Source organism: Hydra vulgaris, chromosome 07 (genome assembly GCF_038396675.1).
Source record: "Hydra vulgaris chromosome 07, alternate assembly HydraT2T_AEP".
Lineage (NCBI taxonomy): Eukaryota > Metazoa > Cnidaria > Hydrozoa > Anthoathecata > Hydridae > Hydra > Hydra vulgaris.
Window position 1 is genome coordinate 11,642,578 of NC_088926.1, and position 20,851 is coordinate 11,663,428.

General features: G+C 26.0%; 1 protein-coding gene across 1 annotated transcript in view; it reads right to left on the reverse strand.

The window, feature by feature from the left end:
- The window catches only part of LOC136082576 (uncharacterized), a 32,982-nt gene extending 17,194 nt beyond the window's left edge, over positions 1-15,788 (reverse strand). Inside the window, exons 1-4 of the mRNA XM_065801988.1 lie at positions 15,764-15,788; positions 14,738-14,914; positions 14,436-14,576; positions 12,916-13,004 (exon numbers count right to left, since the gene is read on the reverse strand). Coding sequence (XP_065658060.1) covers positions 12,916-13,004; positions 14,436-14,576; positions 14,738-14,914; positions 15,764-15,788 — 432 coding nt within the window. The remainder of the gene's footprint in view (positions 1-12,915; positions 13,005-14,435; positions 14,577-14,737; positions 14,915-15,763) is intronic.
- Between the last annotated feature and the right edge of the window lie 5,063 nt (positions 15,789-20,851).

Below are 20,851 nucleotides of genomic sequence, written 5' to 3' on the forward strand. Positions count from 1 at the left end.
TTTTTTAAATCCAGTTTAAAGTTCAAGAATCTGATTTTAGTTTCTCTTTTTTTTCAGGGTTGTTTAATAAATAAATCCGTTCTAACATTTTTAGCAATTTGTATAACTATTTTTCATTTATTAATTTTTTAGTATCATTTTTTAGTATTTTGTTATATTTAATTATATATAACATAACATACATATATCCAAAGCAGAAATGTAAAATTGCCTCAAACAACATTCTGCTATTTTTCTAAACTAGTTCTGAATTAGGTTTCATTGGTTTCATTGACAAGTTAAAGTTAGATAATTTAACTTGTACATAATTGAAAAAAAATTTATTACAATTAAATTTTTTTTTTTAATTACTTGAAACAAAAATGTTTACTTAACAAATAGTACTATTCATTCAATGAATATTACTATTTGCTTAACAAATAGAAATATTTTTTATTTTTTTATTTTTTTAATAAAAATAAAAACAATCTAAATGTTTTTATCTTTTTTCAAGTTTACACACATAGACTGACAAATAAGTAGAGCATGTAAAGAGTGCTGCTACATCAACTGATAAATAGATAAAACAAATGAGGAGTGTTGCTGCATTGACCGAGGTTTTTGGTTTGGGCAGGCAACCTATCAATTAAAAAAAAACTTTTTTTAAACTTTGTCGGTCTTCTATTTTAAAAAAAAAACATTAAAGGGATCACAAAGTGCCAAGACAAGTTGTGTTTAAAAAATACAAAATAATTTTTTTTAAACCGTCTAAAGGTTTTAAAAAAATTATTTTGTATTTTTTAATGTTATAAAAGTTTAATTAACAGCATTTTGGAATTGTTTATAAATTATGTACGCTTGTGTGGGGGAGTGGGGGTCTGCAAAGGGCGTATACGAGATGGAGGGCAGGGGGTCAATTAAAAAGTACGGAGACATCAATGTAAAAAAATATCATAAAATGTTGGGTAGGTTGGTTCAGAGCGTAGATAGTTTTAGGGAGATGGAGGGTACTCAAAAAAACTATAGCAAAATGTGAAATGGGGAAAGGAGGAAGAAGGGTTGAAATTCAGGTGTAAGTTCTTATGGACAACCGCTTATTTGCTAAACCTTTCATCGGATTACATATATTCTCAAAATACTTATTTACTCAAGTGAGATATATTTAATAAAATTTATTCTATAAAACATGTATTGTTCATTTTATTCTATTTTTAAAGTTAAATAACTATTGTAAATAATTATAATTATTAATTAATAATTAAAGATTTTAAAGGGGTGTTTTTTAGCGGTTTTGAGCAACATTACCCCTAATCTTGTTACAGATTCTTTGCATTCTTGGTATTATTAACTAATTACTTACTATTTGTTATTGGATATTTTGTTTATTATTTGATATTTGGTATTTTTTTTGAACGCGGTTTAACTTTTAATTTTCTATAAAAAATTCATCTTATTTTTTAACAAATATTGTAATCAAGAACAAAACAAAAAAAAAATATGCTATTTAGTTATGAAGACAAAGAAAGCAATCCGTTTTCAAGTAAAGGAAGTTTACAGCAAAAAAAACAAAAACAAAATGTCCTTAAGTTTGAATTTGGGCGTCACCCTAATACAATTGGCACTGTCGAAAACGGTCTATATAGCCCCTGGCTGTAAATATACATATTTCCTAAATATGTATGTATGTATATTTATTTATATTATTAAACAAAGATGTTAGTGCAAATAACATTTTTAAAAGTTTGTGGCTATGAAAATAGCCATTGTTTTCAATTTTAAAATTTAAACCCTTCAATGTATTTCCATGCCTCTTCAACTTCAGATATTCCTAAAGCACCTTGGTTTTCACCATAGAAATTCATGTAAATTCCATTATCATCTGGAAACCTGGCTCTAAATGCTGAAACAACACATGCCGGTAGAACTTTTCAATTATACCTGCATTATGCAGTAATAATAATTATGCAGTAGTAATAATAATTATGCAGTAGGTTAACCATGTAAATTGATGATAAGCGACATATCTAAATGTTCTGCGCAAGAAACGGAAAAATTTACTCAAATTTAAGTAAAAAAAAAATTTGGTTAATAAAAACAAATTTATTTAGTAAAATAAAATTTTTAACAACAAACTTATATATATAAATACTTATTAGAGTCTTTAAATGAATCTGGCATCCAAGCTCCTTCCCTGTCATTCAGACTGGCCATTGATATCCATAACGGATATGGTTCAATGAAACCAGTCAAAAAACTTTTATGCTCTGTTATGCATTGATAATCTTTAAAAAAAAAAACTTTTTTTTTACTTTACATTATGTACAAAAAAGTTAATGTCTATTATTATTACTACAGTACAATCTCTCTAATTCGAATCTCCTTATTTCGAAAACCTCTATAATTCGACTAAATATAAAGTCACCTTGAAATGCGCTTAGGAAAAATTTGTTTTATTTTTTTATTATTGGAATCTCTATAATTCGAAAACCTCTACAATTTGAATGGATTTTTCAGATCTGTGGGTAAGATTCTCTCTGTAAATCGAACTTTTTAAATTTTTGTCGTATAAAAAGCTAGTTAACCATCGAAATCTTTTTTCAAATTTCGAATGTTTTGATTTTTTGTTAAACAATTAGCATGAATTATTTCTTTCCATTTAAAAAAAATCATGGCATCAAAAAGACTGCATAAAGAAAACAATTTAAAGCTGAAATATGAAGCTCTACTGGAATTGGAGAAAGAAAAAACAAATAAAGAGGTTTCGAAAATCTTTGATATTCCACCAAACACTCTATCAACCTGGGAAAAGAATAAAGACAAAATCTTTGATGCTTTTCGTCAAGGAAATTTGGCTAAATGGGTGAAAGTTGATACGTATTATCAAGTCAACAAAGCTGTACTTAAATGGTTCAAACAAATGAGAGCTGATAATGTCCCAATCAGTGGTTTGCTGGTAAAAGAAAAAGCTTTATATTTTGCAAAAGAGTTTATATAAAGCTTTATATTTTGCGAAAGAGAGCTTCGAAAATTTTTAAGCTTCGGATGGATGGCTAGACAAATTTAAGAAAAAGTAAATTAATTTCTTATTTTATTCTCTCCAATTTTTATGATTAATTACTTAACAATATATGATTATTCTACAGCTTTAAAAAAATAAAGTAAATATTTTCCAGAATTAGACATACTGGAAACTTGCAAAGACCTCGAAGTTAAATTTAAACGTACGTATCGCACGTATAAGTTACGTCAAAACAATTATAATTTTTTTTTGTAGATATGGTATATCTTTCAAAACCATTACTGGAGAGGCAAAGTCTGTTAACGATCAGATGATTGCTCCATGGCTTGAAACCACACTGCCTACAATTCTCTCTCGATACCCACTTGAGAATATTTTTAATGCTGATGAATTCAGTCTTTTCTACCAATGTTTGCCTGACAAAAGTTTACATTTAAAAAATGAAAAGTGCATAGGAGGCAAGCATAGTAAAGTTTGCCTGACTGGGATGGCCTCAGGTAATGTTAAAGGAGAAAGACTTTCAATGTTTGTAATTGGAAAATCGAAGTCTCCTAGATGTTTTAAAGTGGGAAAAATTTTCCTTGTGAAAAAGTACCTTGGGGCTTGGCTATGGATAAGTCGAAGGATTTAATTTTTTCATAAAAGCATGTATTGGTGTTTGTTTTCAATGAATGTAACTTGAAATTTATAATCAGACATTATTTGGGAGAATTATTCATGAAAAACAGTTTTTTCATGAAAATTGAAGTTATTATTTTCAATACCACACCTAAATGAGTATGTTTAACAATGTCACATTAGATTCAGATAAACTATGGTAGTGTTATTTTTCTACCAAAGTCGTTTTTGCATAAATAATCATAACTTTTAGCCACATTCAAAAAACTGTTTTCTGTATTTAGTATCATTTTTTGAAATACTCGGGACTTATTTGGCCATCTTGAAAAAATAATTGCGTAAACAATTAAAAAACAGAGGCGGTAAACTTTATAAACAAGTTACTTTGATTTTCATACTCATTTCGTTTTTATATTAGTAGTAAGAGTTAATTGACATTTGGTTTATTTTATTTTATAACAATAATTTAAAAGTAACATAAGTTACATTTAACTTATTGTTATAAAAACAATTATATCTTTGAACACTAATTCGATAGAAATAGCAATTATGGCTTCAGTAATGTATTAAGATAAATATTTTTTGTTGTTAGCAAAATGCAAAATGAAATATATATTACATAATTCATTCCAACTGCTTTTAAAAAAAGCATATTTTTTATAAATATACCAACACAAATGTATTAATTTGTAATTAGGTTCATAAGTTATGTCAAAAAAATACTTCAAGATATATTTATTATTATATGGGTATATCTCATGCAAAACTAACAGATGCTTCATATTTTGCCATTATTTACAAATTCTTTGTTTGCATAAATTAAAAACCAATAAATAAAAAGTTGTTTGGTTTGCCACTAACAACCAATAGCATTTGTTTAAAATTATCGGCTTTTTTTTTTTACAAGTTTGTTTGTTCTATGCCTTAGTTGCATTGAGTAGTGCCAACACTTAAACAGCTTAACTTTGATGTTTTAGCAATATCAAAATTCAAATTTTCATAGCTGATACAACTGTCAACTATTTTGTTTCTTTTATCCAGACAGCTTTTTTTGTCTTTTTTTAAAAGGTTCGAACCGGTATGGAGTTGCTGACATTTCAATCGTATAAAAATACAAAATTACCTTAATATTTGTATGCAAATCTTAAAAATTTATTAATTTCCACTAAATTGACATACTTATTAATATTTTCTAACTATAAATTAAAGAATTTGGCTATTATCTCTAATAAATCTCGATTACCAAAATTCTTTTTTAAAACTACTTAAATCTATGAAATCAGGGCATGGACCCAAACGAATTCAGTATCACCCATGATATCAAAAAAGCCCTTGTGCAAAACACTGAAGGGTCTGCAAGCATTTGTTTTCAAATGTTTTTGATTATGTTTTGCTTTGTGAGCTACAAAGTGACAGAATTTAAGGAGAATTTTCTGTTTACAGACAATCAACTGGTGTTTACTCTACTTTTAAAAAGTGTTTAGCTCAATTCACTGCAGTGTTAGAATCAGGAGAAAAGTAGGACAATCAAATAAAAAAGAACACAGATGTGAAGAACAACAATCTGTTTTAAAGATGTGACTTCTATTGAAACATGCATTTATGATATGAGTCTTTCTGAAACTGAAGAGAGCTCTGATATTGGCTATGTGGCAGGGTGGCCGGAAAAAAAATGTAAGGGTGAACTAGTTTATGCTGAGGATGAATCTATACTAACAAATGAAGCTTAAGACTTCATTGAATAGGTTTTAAGGGGATGTTTAACAGTCCCTCATGAGTATACTTATCAGCTAGATAGAACAATGCATTGTGGTTAATGCACTGTGGAAAAAAACTAAACATAGAGCATGTTGTAGAATAAGACATAAACATTCTGTCTATAATGGACACATATTATGATTTTGGTTTATCATCAAAAAATTTTTTAGGCATTTATCTTTTTTATTAAGTTCAGAAATATGAAAAAGACAAGCAAAAAATGCATGTCTTTATCAGACATAATATAAGAAAGCTGGCCTTATCGAGTAATATTTATAGATAGACTTAATTAATATGTTGTTAATGCGTTTAAGGAGTATTTTATATTGAATTTTCATTAAGTTTTTACATTGTTATAAAATCTTCTAGAGTATATTTTTTTACTTTTTTTATAGATAAACTTTAGAAAATGTTTTTTTTGTTTTTTGTAGAGGTTTATGATATTAGGATAACTAAACTTTTGGTTGTACAAATCAAACTTAAGGATCTGCCCTAAACAAGATGGTATAAAAATTTTTTAATATAAAAATATTGTTAGGGACTCAAACTGACGGTGGAATATTCAACCGGTCCCTAATATTAACTGAAAAAATATATGTCAAAATTATGTCAACCTGGTACTCAAAAGAAGCAAAACCTTATAAAATAGTAATATTCTGTAATTTAAAATTAATTAAAATTTAGACTTTTTAATTTTTTGATTTAATTAGCTAAAAAATGTTGAAAACTGTACAAGAAGTAATACTATAAACAATATTTACACATGGTTGATGATGATCTAATACAATACTCTTTTTTCAGTTATCTTTTAGTTAAGTTCACTAACGGATAAATAAAGAAAGAAAAAAAGCTTAATAAATGGAAGAACTATTTAATGTGTTGTTATAGCTTTAATATACATTATTTATAGTTCTCTTTATATTTAGATAATAAAATTCTTGACACAAAAAAAATCTATTACAAAAAGAAATTGCAAAAGTTGACATTATTAAAGACATTACATGTTATTGCATTGATAATCTCAGATTTTATTTATAGTTATCAGTTATCATTTATTGTTATCTACTGTCATTAATCATGATTATCAATCTTGTGATTACATTTTTATTTTTATTTTTTCAGGTGACATATTTCATGAGAATATCAAAATTTTAGAAAAAAGATATTAAGTTGTGGTATAATGGTAGAAGAAAGAATATAAGAATATAATATTTTTGGAATTAACCAAGACATTACTTTAGAGAAAAATACATGGATATATAACAAACCTAATGTCACATAAAGAACATAACAAACCTAATGTCACATAAAGAACATAACAAACCTAATGTCACATAAAGATATAACAAACCTAATGTCACATAAAGAACAAAAACAAAAACCTAATGTCACATAAAGATATAACAAACCTAATGTCACATAAAGAACAAAAACAAAAAGGAAAAATACTAAAAATAAAAAACGTTAACAAAATATGCTGTTATATTAGTGTTTTGACCTTCTGTTATATAGTATTAACATTATATACCAAATTGTATACTTATTATATAACATACCATTGTATGCCAAATATTAGTCCATATATGGCATTTTTCAAGCATAATTTAGCCATAATGTTTTATGTGTTCATAGTTTTCAAGTTGTCTGTTAACTCTTTTAGAAATTTATCAGGGCTGTATGATTGTTTAATAGAAAACAAAACATGAATGTTTCCTGAAAAATAAATAAAAAATTAAATGACGTGGTAGGAGATTGGACAAAAAAAAAAAACTTATAAGTAATGATTGAAAACTAATAGATGCTCCACAAAAATTAAAATTAACTATAATTTTGTGAAACAAGCAAACCATTCTGCAGATTGAAATTAATATTTTTTATATAAAAAATATAAGATTAAATAATGTTTAACATATCAGCACTATTACAATTTAGAATAGTTGAATTAACTTGTTTAATATAATTTTGAAGTTGAAACAGTGATACATTTAAAAAATCAACTTGACGAGCAGCTATTTCACAATAACTTAAGAGATTTTGTTGCCTTGTTGAGTTATTGCTACAAGCAATAAAATAAACTGTTCTACTGACATTCTAAATCATAAAACATACACATAAAAGTACATTGCAGAGCATATATACAAACATAAAACTAATATCATACATATATAAAAACATTTATATCTTCAACCTTAAAATACTCAGTCCTTTGGATAGAAAAAGCTTTATTTTTAGATTGTAAAACACAATGGAATAGCCTTATCAAAATGCTACGAAGATTTTATGAAGTTTGCAAAAAGTAAAAGTAGCAATCTTACCACAAAAATCAGAAATAGATTGGGAGATGATACCCTTGAAGAGATGATTGATGCATGATGGGAGATGATACCCTTGAAGAGATGATTGATGCATGATGGGAGATGATACCCTTGATGCATTGATATTAATGTGTCAGTTGTACAAAAAAATTGAAAAAAAGAAAAATGTAGTTTAAAGATAAAAGTTATAAAACTTTTTCATTCTTTCCAAAACCTAATGTTTTTTTCAATCAAAATTGACTAAATTTATAGGTTATTTAATGGCTGCTGTAACATCTAATTGAAAAAATTATCCAGGTAATATCCGGGTAAATTTAAAATTACCCATTACCTGGGTAAATATTTTTGGCCGGGTAATGGAAACACTGAAAACAAATAAAACTCAGTAGATTAAGTAAAACACAATAAAAATCAGTCAGTAAATTAAGTAAAACACAAAGAAAATTTCTGATTCACTTTTACCATTTATTGCTATTTCACTTGTAAAGAAAAATACTTATTAATCAAATTTCATTTTTTCAAATGTATCTGATGACAATTAAGGATCATCTATATCATAAATGCCTTTTTATAATTATTCCAAGAATTGAGCAACACAAATAAGTTCAGTCATTTTTAAATTGAAAAGCTGTAGAAATAAGTTGTTTAGCACATACCAGTGGAAAAATCAAATTTCAGTCTCAAATTTAAAATAGAACTGTCATAAAGCTGTTAGTTTAAAACTTTTTTGTCTGACCATAAAACATTAATTGACAACTAATTTGTTTTTCTTAATGTATACTCAAATTCTCCTGAGCAATGTGTTAGAGTACTGTTTACAGGAGTAACCTCTTAAACTACTTCAGAACAGTTCAGGAACAGCATGACCACCCTGCAACTGATCCAATACAACCTGCATATGTCCTGCTACTTTATAGGATTTAGTTTTTTAAGCAAAGACTAGGAGTTATTAACTCTGACTTAAAATACCCCTGCCTTAAGGTTCTTGGTTGAGTAAAAGCTAGAGATGATGTCTTAATAAAAAAAATTCATCTATGGTAGTTGTTAACTGCATTTGGCTACTGCCTTATAAAATACCTTTTATGTAAAGAGGGTAAATAGAAATATTCTGCCTAAAAATAGTAAGCAGTAATATACTTTTGACCAGTCTCGCACCCTTTCCTCATCTTTTATGCTTGCATAGATGGAAAACTTGTGTTACATTGTTTCCTGCATAGGAACTACCTACTTTTTTTTTTGCAAATGCTTTTTTTTTAGTGGCCTGAGTTTTTGCAAATCGCTTTAAGTGGCTTTAGTTTTTGCAAATGCCTCCCCTTTTAGTGGCAATGCAATATATTCTGTTACCTTTTAATAAAGATAAAGCTCTGAATCTAAGTTTAACAGATGTCAATGCTCAAAGAGAGTCTGATTCAATCAACTGTAGTTGATGTAGATGACTGTAAAAGCTGATGATAATTAACTGTAAAGTATCAGAATTTTACCAGTGCCATACTGCACAAAAAAGCTGTCCCAGTTAGTGCTTTTGGCGTGCATTGATGAGGCCACATAAGGAGTCCTTTGTGACAACTTTAGATTGATTAACAAGACTACACAACTGATTGTTTGGTGTCATGTACAATCTATGATCGAGTCAAATTCTCTAATAACTTAAAACATGACTAAAGTCTTTTTTCTAAAAAATTGATTTTTTTTTTTTTTTTACTATGTCAAAATATTATAAACTTGTTTTCAAGCTTTTTGATTAAATTTGATGACAAGTGAAATACAAGGTTAAACTTTTAATTTCTTCATCCAAATTGATTTTCTATAAAAGCATAGAATTACAATTTATTTGTTAAAAAAGCGTATGGTTCAAATAATTTGAATACTCATTCCATTTGTAATAAGAATGTAAATGTTGTTGCATTAACAAAAAGTAAACATTTTTTATCTATAACAAACTGTGTATAACTAGTATTTATTATATTTTCATAACACAGAGAATTTAAAGAAATTTTGCAAACTATTTTAACTTTTTCAACTCTAGAAAAAATATACCTTCCAATATTAAACAATTTTATTCAGCACTACTTATGAATAATCTTTACCTCATTTTTTGGAAAGCACAATATTTCTGTTGTGGCTTGTGCACCTTACTTTTAACAATGTCAAAAGGATCTGATGACAATTAAGGATCATCTATATCATAAATGCCTTTTTATAATTATTCCAAGAATTGAGCAACACAAATAAGTTCAGTCATTTTTAAATTGAAAAGCTGTAGAAATAAGTTGTTTAGCACATACCAGTGGAAAAAAATCCTCAATGCCTTCTCCTGGATAAATTGTGATTTCATAAGAAATTCAAATATCATTTCAGTAAGAAACTCAACCTGCAAATTAATAACTGTCATTGATAATATAACTTCAGTAAATCAGTTTTCAACTTGTTTTTTTGCTGAAGTATTTTTCATAAAGTTGCTCAGATAAAAGCATATAATCAAAGCATACCATTGACGGATGAATAAATCTTTTATTGTTGCGATTTTTCTGGTTCTTCCTATTAGGCCCTCTCTTTTTTAGACAAGGTCCAAAAGCGCGTTGTAAATGTTGTTGGCTGCATTGTCTTTTAAGCAGACTGTATTGTCTTTTTCAGAACTGCTGGTTTACAAGTTGTGAATAAAACATTTTTTTTAAAAAGATAACTTGTGGGTGCCTAGATTTTAAATAAGTCTGCTAATTGATTGTAGATATTTATTGCCTGACCCACAAAGTGTCTTTATGTTGCAGATACTCCAAGCTATGTATTTGGAATCATTGGCTATTAGGATTAAAAATTTCATTTCAGAATTTATTATTAAAATATGCACTAAATAACTTTTGTTGAATTTTATTGATGTTTATTGATTATTATTAAATATGACCTTCCATATAAAATGATTTGAGAACAACAATTCGAATCAATTGTTCAATTAAAATTATTTATATTGTTTTAATTTAAAGTCGATCAAATATGTCACCAAATATTTAAAAAATCATACTAAACTAAAAACAAGTGAACGAAAATTTTTTGAGTAGTTTGCATTAAAAGACTTTAAAAAATAATTTTTTTGTTCCTTAATTATTGTCGCTTATTATTGGATTTATTCTAGTAATATTTTATTATTATTATTTTTATTTATTTTTCAACATGTTCACTTCAAACAAGGCTGCAAGCAACCACAATTAGAGTTGGAAGTTACTGGAAGAGAAAAGATGAAATTTATAGAGAAAGATAATGATTAATGAACGACTTAAAAGATTGCAAATTATATGAATCAGGAAAACTAGTTGAAGGAAGCAAATTCCAAAAGAATTGATGTTCAAGGGAAAAAACTAGACGAATAAGAATTTTTGGAGCACTTAGGTAAATAAAGATAGCTGAAGCACTTAGGTAGATAAAGATTAGCTGAAGAAATTGAGTATTATTTGCGTTAAAGTTCACCAGCTATTGAGAGCCCCATGCTGTAGCAGAAGTAAAATCCTTTTTAAGCTTGAATGCCCCATCCAAGCAATAAGAAGGTGTTGGCTACTTATCAAGACAAAAATAAATCATAGTATCATTAGCAAACAATGTCACCTTTGATATCAGAATTTCTGTGAGATCATTAATGTAATTTAAAAAAAGTATAGGGCCAAGGATAGAACCTTGAGGAACCCCTGAAGTTACAGGATATGAAGAAGAGTGCTGTCCATTGAAGACAACTTTTACACTACAATTGGTAAGGAAGGATTCAACTATCATAAAGATGTTAACAGATACACCGTAGGAAGAGAGCTTGCGGAGAAGACCCGTATGCCAACATTATAAAAGCTTTTGAAATGTTGAGAGCCTTAGCCTCTCCACATCTATCTAATGCACAATAAAACTTATCAGTTATTACTGTTAACAAATCAGCAGTAGAATGGGAAGATCGAAATCCATATTGATAATCAGAAAGTAAGTTATTAGATTCAAGATGAGAGATTAAGTGTTTGTTAATTCAAAATTCAAAAACCTTGCTTATGATAGGAAGAAGACTAATGGGACGGTAGTAAGACAAATCAGATTGTTAGACATGGGACAGTAGTTAGACAAATCAGATCTTTTAAGCAGACTGTATTGTCTTTTTCAGAACTGCTGGTTTACAAGTTGTGAATAAAACATTTTTTAATAAAAGATAACTTGTGGGTGCCTAGATTTTAAATAAGTCTCTCCAGAATTTTTGAAAATAGGGATAACAAATGCCGCTTTCCAGCAGACTGGAAAACAAGACTCTGATAAGCACTTGTTAAATAGTTTTGAAAATATAGACGACAACTCTGGAGAACACTTCTGCAGGTATGTTGTCCAGACCACAATCTGTAGAAGAGTCTAAGCAGGAAATCACTTTAGATACAGAAGCTGGAGTGATAAAAATGTTAAGCAATTATTACTGTTGTAATACGGGTTGTAATACATTCTTTATAGATTATTATTTGTTTAGATTTCCTTAGCTAAACTTAGCACTGCTTTTATTACACATATTTAACTCTCATCTTTATATTTATTATGTTTTTTTTAAATATTCATATCACATACAAATATACACATCTTTAAAATATTGGATTTTGTAGAATTTCCATACAAGTACCAGATGAAATGTATTTTTTGTTTTTCTATTTTAAGATAAGTGTTTTGCTTTTTCTAGGACTGTGAATTTTTTATTTTTATTGTATGTGTGTTGCTGACATTACTTTGACCACACACTTGTAAAAACTATTCAGGCAAAGACCACTCTGAAACTGAATCTTTTCTGAAGTAAGCATTAATCTGTATTTCAATTAATTTTTATCTAATTATTTTTATTATATTTATCTAATTTGTTTTAAATAAAACGCAAATACTCAGAGTTTTTCAAATAAGTGGAAAAACTATTATCCAATAAAATATAATATATCCATATAAGCTTGTAAAATTAATAAAGTCAAAAACAACAGTAAGCTAAAATTTTTCTTAGTAATTAAAATATTACATAGGAGTAATTAATTTTAACTTGTATTTAGAAATTAATCAACTATGTAATTAGTTTTTCTACTAGCATTAAGTTTCTAACAAAGAAGGAAAAAAAGTTAAAAAAAAAAAGAGTTCATTTTATTTATAGAGGCTATTTTTTAAACTTAAAAAGAGCTTATACTAATTTCATACTACTTAAAACTTTTTTAAAATACAAATAGAAGTTTTACTTACCAAAAAAATGTTATCCATAGTTGCTGTCACAAAACTTATGTAGTCATTTAGTTTTAACAAAGTATAGTTATAGTCTGCTGGATTGCAACCTATAAATTTACAAAACCAAAACAATATAAACTTTTTTAAATTAATTTAATAAATAAATATTTCAAAATATTTAATGAAATTTGAAAACACCTATGTGTTAATATTGTATAAAAATATTACTTTATTACGTCTTTTTTCAATTTAAAGTTTTTCTTTTTTTTTAAAAACCAGTGGTCATAGGTACAGTACAATGTGTCAACAATACAATGTATATGTTGAATAAATAGTACAGAATGTAAGTGGCATCAATGATACAGCATCTACCTTTTATTAATGGTACACCATATATGATATAGCTTTGAAAAATTTCCTCACAAATCAACTTGCTCGAAAACTAATACCTTTGTACCTAGAGTATTAGATTTACATGTAGTAGTATTCTTACCAAAATCACAAAACCAATATAGCAATATAAATATTTATTATAAGTTATACTGTTTTAACATTGTGTCCTTATTATTGATTGCATCAATTATAAGGATACAATATTTAAAATTAACATGTGTTTTCTGTTTATCAACAAGTATGAAAAAAACATCATACAATAAACAAGAACTGCAAGTTACAGATGGCTTTAGTGTGATATTGAACTAGTACCAAGAAGATTGATCCAAGTTAGTTAAAAGCATGTGTTCAGTGCTATTTGTAGTGTTTTGCAGCTGATAATTTTAAGAATTAAAGCTGTACTGCTATATGTACCATTAAAAATGAATAACATTTTGCTTGACGTATTAGAAAAAAAAAACAATTTAAGTTTCATTTTAATCCAGTAAGCTTCTTTTTGTTCTGTTTTGAAAAATTTAAAAAACCACAAAAAAAAATTTTGTATGTACAAGAGAAAAACAGTTTTCAAAAGTTTCGATAAATTAATCACAACAAAGATACTTGGAGATATAAATAGTTATATATAGTATAAACACTCTCTTGTTAAAAATAAATATCTGGTCAACTTGCCAGGCAACTGACTTTTTTAAATAATTTTTATTCATTGTTTGAGAAGACTAGTTATCCTTTACCCCAGAAAATTGTTGGGATGAAAAACAACTAGTTTTTCATCCCAACAATTTGAACTAATGAAGACATTTATTACAAAAGTTTATTTTTTTCTAATGAGCAAAATATATTAGTACAGTACTTATCTTATAAAAGGGATCCAAGGAGTGACTTTACTTGTTATAAAAAAAACAATACAAAATACTATTTTGTGCATCTTAAATATTATACTGTTGTCATAGGATATACATGCATCTGAATGTAGAAAAGTATTTTACAATTTTAAGATATTTTTTTTTATTATAAAACAAAATAATTTTTTGTCACCTTAAATGTTGATAAAAAAGTGTTTGTTTTTTGTCACATAAAATGTTTTCACATATTTTGTCATTAAATGATAAAAAAAAGTGTTTTTTAAAAAACAAAAAAAAAATTACTTTTAAATAAAGAGGTTGTAACAGCCCATGACCACCATGACATTTTGTCGTATATGTCTTGCATTGTTTGTGACATGTCATCAAGAATAACTGGCTGATTAATGTTAGAACATGTTATATTTGTGTTCACATTACATGATTCTAATAAAAATATTAGTAAAAATAAACTATAATTAACTAATTTAAGTAATTAAAAAAATTTACAAAATTATCTTTTAAATTGTAAAATAAATTTCACATAGTTTTAGAACAAGCATATTGTCTAGACGTATTATTTTAAAACAAAAGTAGAAAAATTTTACTTGGACAAATTCCCTCATTACAAGTTTGTACTTCAACATTAATTCCAATGCAGCCTTGGGTTGGAAGATTATTAGCGGGTGAATAACAAATTCTACTTCTAGAACTAGTACCAGAATCACAAGATGCAGAACAATCACTATAACTACTCCATGTTGTCCAAGAACTATTTGGAGATACTGAAAAAAAAATTAAAATTGATATAATATTGACTTTTTCCTATTATCAGATATCAGTATACTAATATGATATCAGTATACTAATATGATATCAGTATACTAATATGATATCAGTATACTGAAACCTTTTCTTTAAAACTAATATTAGTAAAAGATTTTTGAAACAATATTAGAACATTTCTTTCCTATTCTAAAACTTAAATTTTATTGTTGTTGTTCTTTAATACACATTTAGCGTAATAAATATTACTTGTATTTAATATTATTTTTATTATTTATATATTGAGCTTAAATAATATTTATATATATATATTGTTTTTAAATATATATTCTGCCTATTTTCTTATATATAATCAGTCGATGTATGTACATTCCACTGTGCAATTCCCTATTCAAGTCAATTTTGATTATATATTATAAATAATACACAATAATAAAACTTCATAAAATACATTCTTCATGAAATACATTCTTTTCCAAAAATGTATTTCAAGGTTATTTTATTAGTGAATGATTTTAATAGAGAATGATTTGAACCAACTGGATTTTTTTTAAATAGTATCCTTTTAATTCTTTTGTAGAGGGAATGGAAATAAGCTGTGATAAAATTAGTGAACATACACATAGGTGCACAAATCTTTATGCAATAAGAATAAATATGATAAGAATTGTTTTATTTTAGGTATTTCGCTCATTATATTGTAACAGTTTTTTATCTTTCAACACAAATAAAAAATATTTTTTATTTGTGTTTGAAAAGATAAATTCATTGTCGAGTATAACACCAAAACGTAGAGTAAACTAATTTTATGTATTCTTTGTTGACAAAAGTAACTTTAATTATAATACCTTTTTGAGTGTTAGGTGATGCCATAATTAAAATTTTTATTTTCGATTGGTTAATGCATAAGAATGAATCACTTATCCATTTAGATATGTAACTAAGTCATTTAGTATTTCCAGGGCTAGTGTATTATATTAAAAGGATTTCAGAGTTTTATGATTATATGAGTATCCAAAAATTTCAATATTAATTGTGTTCAGATACTTGTCTAGTGGTCTCATGCAGATATTAAGAGAGCATAGTGAGTTCTGGCAAAGTTATTGGACCCAAACTTGGATCCTACCCAAATTTTTGGAATTTGGATTTTTAAAATAATAAAAAATTATATCAAATCAAATCAAATACATTTCTGAATAAAAGTTCTTACATCAAGGATATTTACAAACAGTAATGAGTACTAATTTTAAGTAAACACCTGTCAAATTTAATAATAAAAATAGTGATAATAACAACAATAAATATAATATAGATATCAATAATAGTAGTAATTATAAAAAGTTATACTGTAAAAGTATAAATATTATATAACAACAACAATAATGACAGTAATAAAAATAACTATCATTATAAAAACAATACACTAATAATAACAATAATAATTTCTATAATAATAATAACAATATTAATATTAGTAATAATAGTTAAAAGTAGTTAATAATAGTAATGTAAATATTTATAAAAATGACAATAAGCAATAGTAATGACAAAAATTATGACAAATTCCAACCTTGTGTAACACAAAAGGAATTATTAGTAACTTATAAACTATAAAACTAATGTTAAATGTGTGGAATTTTTTTATAGTTTTTCATGTTAGCAAACCTATTTTAGTTTAATTTTTTTATAATTTTTGTTATTTCCATAGTATATATTTTTAAGAAACACAAAAAACTCTTTCATTCTCAACTGACGTTGTTTTTATAGTTTTTAAACATGAAAAAGTCTCCAAATTAGGAGCACAATTTTATTGAGTGATCTTATATGGAAAGCTTCATTAATAAATTCGTATTTTGGCTCAGTACTTGAATAGCTTTTTCTAGTTGTTTTTTTGATACTAAAATTTTTTTCTATAATATATATATATATACATATATATATATATATATATATATATATATATATATATATATATATATATATATATATACATATATATATATATATATATATATATATATATATATATATTTATATATATATATATATATATATATATATATATATATATATATATATATATATATATATATATATATATATACATATATCTGGCTACAACACGAACTGATTCTACCAACTGATGCTTCATTTTTCATCTACAGAACTACTATATGCTGATAAAGATGTTTTACAGTTATCAACATATAATGAGCCAAACTCTTGTATTGTGCCTTAGTCATCAGAAAAGCTCTAGCTCTGATACTTGATTGTGGACTGTATAAAGATTTATATAATCAGATTCATTTGTGTGCAATTAAAGCAGGCTGTAAACTGAATTCTTCTTGTTGAAGCAAGCTGTAAGCTGTGTTCTCTTCATTAAAGCAGGCTGTAAACTATATCCTCCTTGTTGAAGCTGGGCATAAACTGTATTCTCCTTGTTGAAGCAGAGGTATTGTGACTAATTACTTGATAATGTGACTAATTACTTAAATAATAGAAACAGTATAATTGTAACTGATTACTCTTGTTGATCTACAAAATTTGTTGAACTAGGCAAACAACAGTATGTTTACCTAATTCTGTAAAAAGACTGCTAGGTCTGTAAAAAGACTGCTTACATCAGAGGCCTAATTTGAAAAAATTTATACTAGACCATAAAACTGGTTTTTATGGATCAACAGGTCAATCAATTGACAAACAGTCATCTAATGATAATGATCCAAAGAATCTTCAACAAGAAGTTTATTTCTTATTATTTTTAACTTAAATGTATTGTTCCTTTGGAATTGATTGGGTTTGATGGTTATGAAATGTTGTTTGGCTCAATCAAAAACTTTATTGAACATGTTAAATAGTATTTAACATTTTTGATGAAGATGTAGTCCCCATATTGATATAGTTCTAAATATTTTCATTAAAAACAAATATCATATTCTGATTCCTCGCCCTAAAAACTATAATGGTGTTAATTTTCAGCTTAATTACAAGTTTAGTTTAACAGTAACTTGTAAAACAAAAACTATAGTAAAATCAAAATGGCCGCCGAACAGAAAAAACTGCTAAAAATAGCCGATTTTAAAGTAACAATATCTCCAAAACCCATTTGACATCAGTGCTAATATTTTGCAAGGTAGTCTATGTTATATAGGTGACCATTTTTACAAAGTGTGAAGAAAATCTGAGATGGTGGGCTACATGCCTGTCCCACTTCCTCATGGAATACCTCTTAAGTTATTGTTAAAATTTCAAGTTAAAGTTTTCATGTGCAAGGAGTGCATTTAATACTATTATGATAATTACTTTTAATAATTGTTTTTACTTAACATGATACCTAAAAAAGTAAAAGCAAAAATTTAAATAATACAATATTTAAACCACTTTAAACAGTTATAAAAAACTATTTAATATATTTAATCATGCTGATGATAAAACATGTTTTATTTTTAATACGTATTAAATTGTTGTTGTACAAAGCTATATATTGTACAAAGCTATATATTGTACAAAACTATATAAAACAACAATAGAATAATACGGCAAACTTGATTTGTCATTATAAAAAACATGTTTTAATATAAAGCAACATCAATACATTATTTTATTGCTGTTTTATACAGTTTATAACATTAAAAACATAAAACGCAATTAAAATTAAACGAAATAAATAAATAGAACTAATAAAATTATTGAAAACATTATCGTCATAGAACTGTAAACCTAACATTTTTGCAAAAACATGCACCAACATCTATCAAATAAGTATGATTAAAGTGGTCTTTTAAATCAATTTTTTAATGACTACGTTTTTTTCAAACGTAGGTTCCTTTGCTTACCTCAAGTTTATTTTAACATTTTTTTGAATAAACCCACAGAATCTAAAAGACTCCAAAAGAAATCAGTAAAAAACCTGTTTTTTTAATGTTTTTTAAGAAATATTTATTTTCGTAAAAAATTTTGATTTATTAAATAGCATTTTTAGGCAAAAAAACATAGCTTTAGCTGGGTGCCTTAGTCTTATTTTAACATTTGCTTGAATAAACCCACAGAATCTACAAAAATATAACAAAAGTTTCTAAAAGAAATCAGTGAAAACCTGTTTTTTTATTGCTTTTGTCTTATTTTCTAATTTTAAGTAAGTTTTTGTACAGAAAAAGGGGTTTTGTCATAAAAAACTAAGGTTCCTTTGCTTCCCTCAAGTTTATTTTTAAATTTTCTTGAATAAACCCACTGAATCTAAAAAAATATAATAAAAGATTCCAAAAGAAATCAGTGAAAATCTGTTTTGTTTTTTTTTGTTGCTTTAGTCTAACATTTTAATTTTAAGTAAGTTTTTGACATAAAAAGGGGTTTTTTCCTTTGCTTCCCTTAACTTTATTTAAATATTTTCTTCAATAAAGCCACAGAATCTACAAAAATATAACAAAAGATTGAACAAGAAATCAATGAAAACCTTTTTTTGATGATTTTTATTTTTTATTGGAATTTATTTAGTATATCTCTCATCACAGACTTTTATTACCTTTTTTTTATTACCCTTTAACATAATCATCTTAAACTACAGACATACTTTTTGTAATCAGTTGATGGCTTGTACCTTAGGGAATAATTCCATGCATTCATTTAATAAAATTTTAAAATAATATTATTCTTTTAAAAACTATGGACATGGCACTTAAATTGTATATGCCTGTTGTCTGAAATATATCTATAATAATAATAAAATAATAATAATAATATTAATAATAACAATAATAATAATAATAATAATAACAATTTAAAATGTTTCTATTAAAAGTACTAATGTACTAATATCTAAAAAAAATATATAAGAAACTTGCAATTTATTATAAAGTAATTAAAGACCTTTCATAAATTAAATATTTTTTCAAAACTATAATTATAATGAGAAAATTAAAATTATAACTACAAGAGAAATTCTAAAGTATAATTTAAAAAATGAGATGGAGTAGTATGATTTCTTTTTATCATTATTTCAAATCGCAAAAAAACGCTCTCTCCTTCTTTAAAACAAAAAAATTGGAGCTTTTAGGGTGCTTTCACATATTGCTTTTATACACTACAATGGAGAGACTTCTTTCAAAGTTTTTATATAATGAATTAGTTTGCATTTAACTCTTTAGAGGAAACAAAAAAACTATTATTTTAGTTAAAAAAAAAACATCAAAACCATCTTAAATTACTTAACTGGGAGGAGGAGGGAGGGGGTCCAAAAAACTTCAGAAAACTTTAAAATTAATAAGTGCCTTCCTAATAATTCTTTTATATTGGTACATTTGCAGCCTGCAATTAATTTTGAAAGATTTTTTTTTTTTTTAAACCAAAAACAATAAAAAAAGAAATGTTAAAACATTACATTGACTGGGCAAAACTTCAACTTTATACCTTAAATGACATATTAAACACTTACCTTGACTGAACACTAATGATGAATGAAACAAAACAGACAAAAAGATAATCTGTGTTAAACTAGCCATTGTAAGCTAAAAAAAAAAAAAAAGTACTTGTTATATAAACTTCTTAAAGTTGCTAAATTATATTAGTTTTGATAAAATAGCTCAAAACTTGGTTACATTAATACCTGTAAAAAAAACCATGTTAACTAATACATAATCATGAAAAACTAGTTTAAAATATTAATGAAATTTTAAACTATTAATGAAAAGCTTTAACTAATTTAAAATTTTTCTGCTCTTAAAAAAAAAAAAACATTTATCACTTATATCACTTTCTGTTTCTTTTTCTTATTTTTATTACTTTTTATTACTTTATTATTTTTATTACAGCATTTTTTTTTTATGTTAGAACGTTATTGAGTGTCTATATCAAAGAATTTTTTGATATTAATCTTATTATTGGATAAATTGATATTCAACAGAGGAATTATTTAATAATAAAATTTTAAATTATAACTT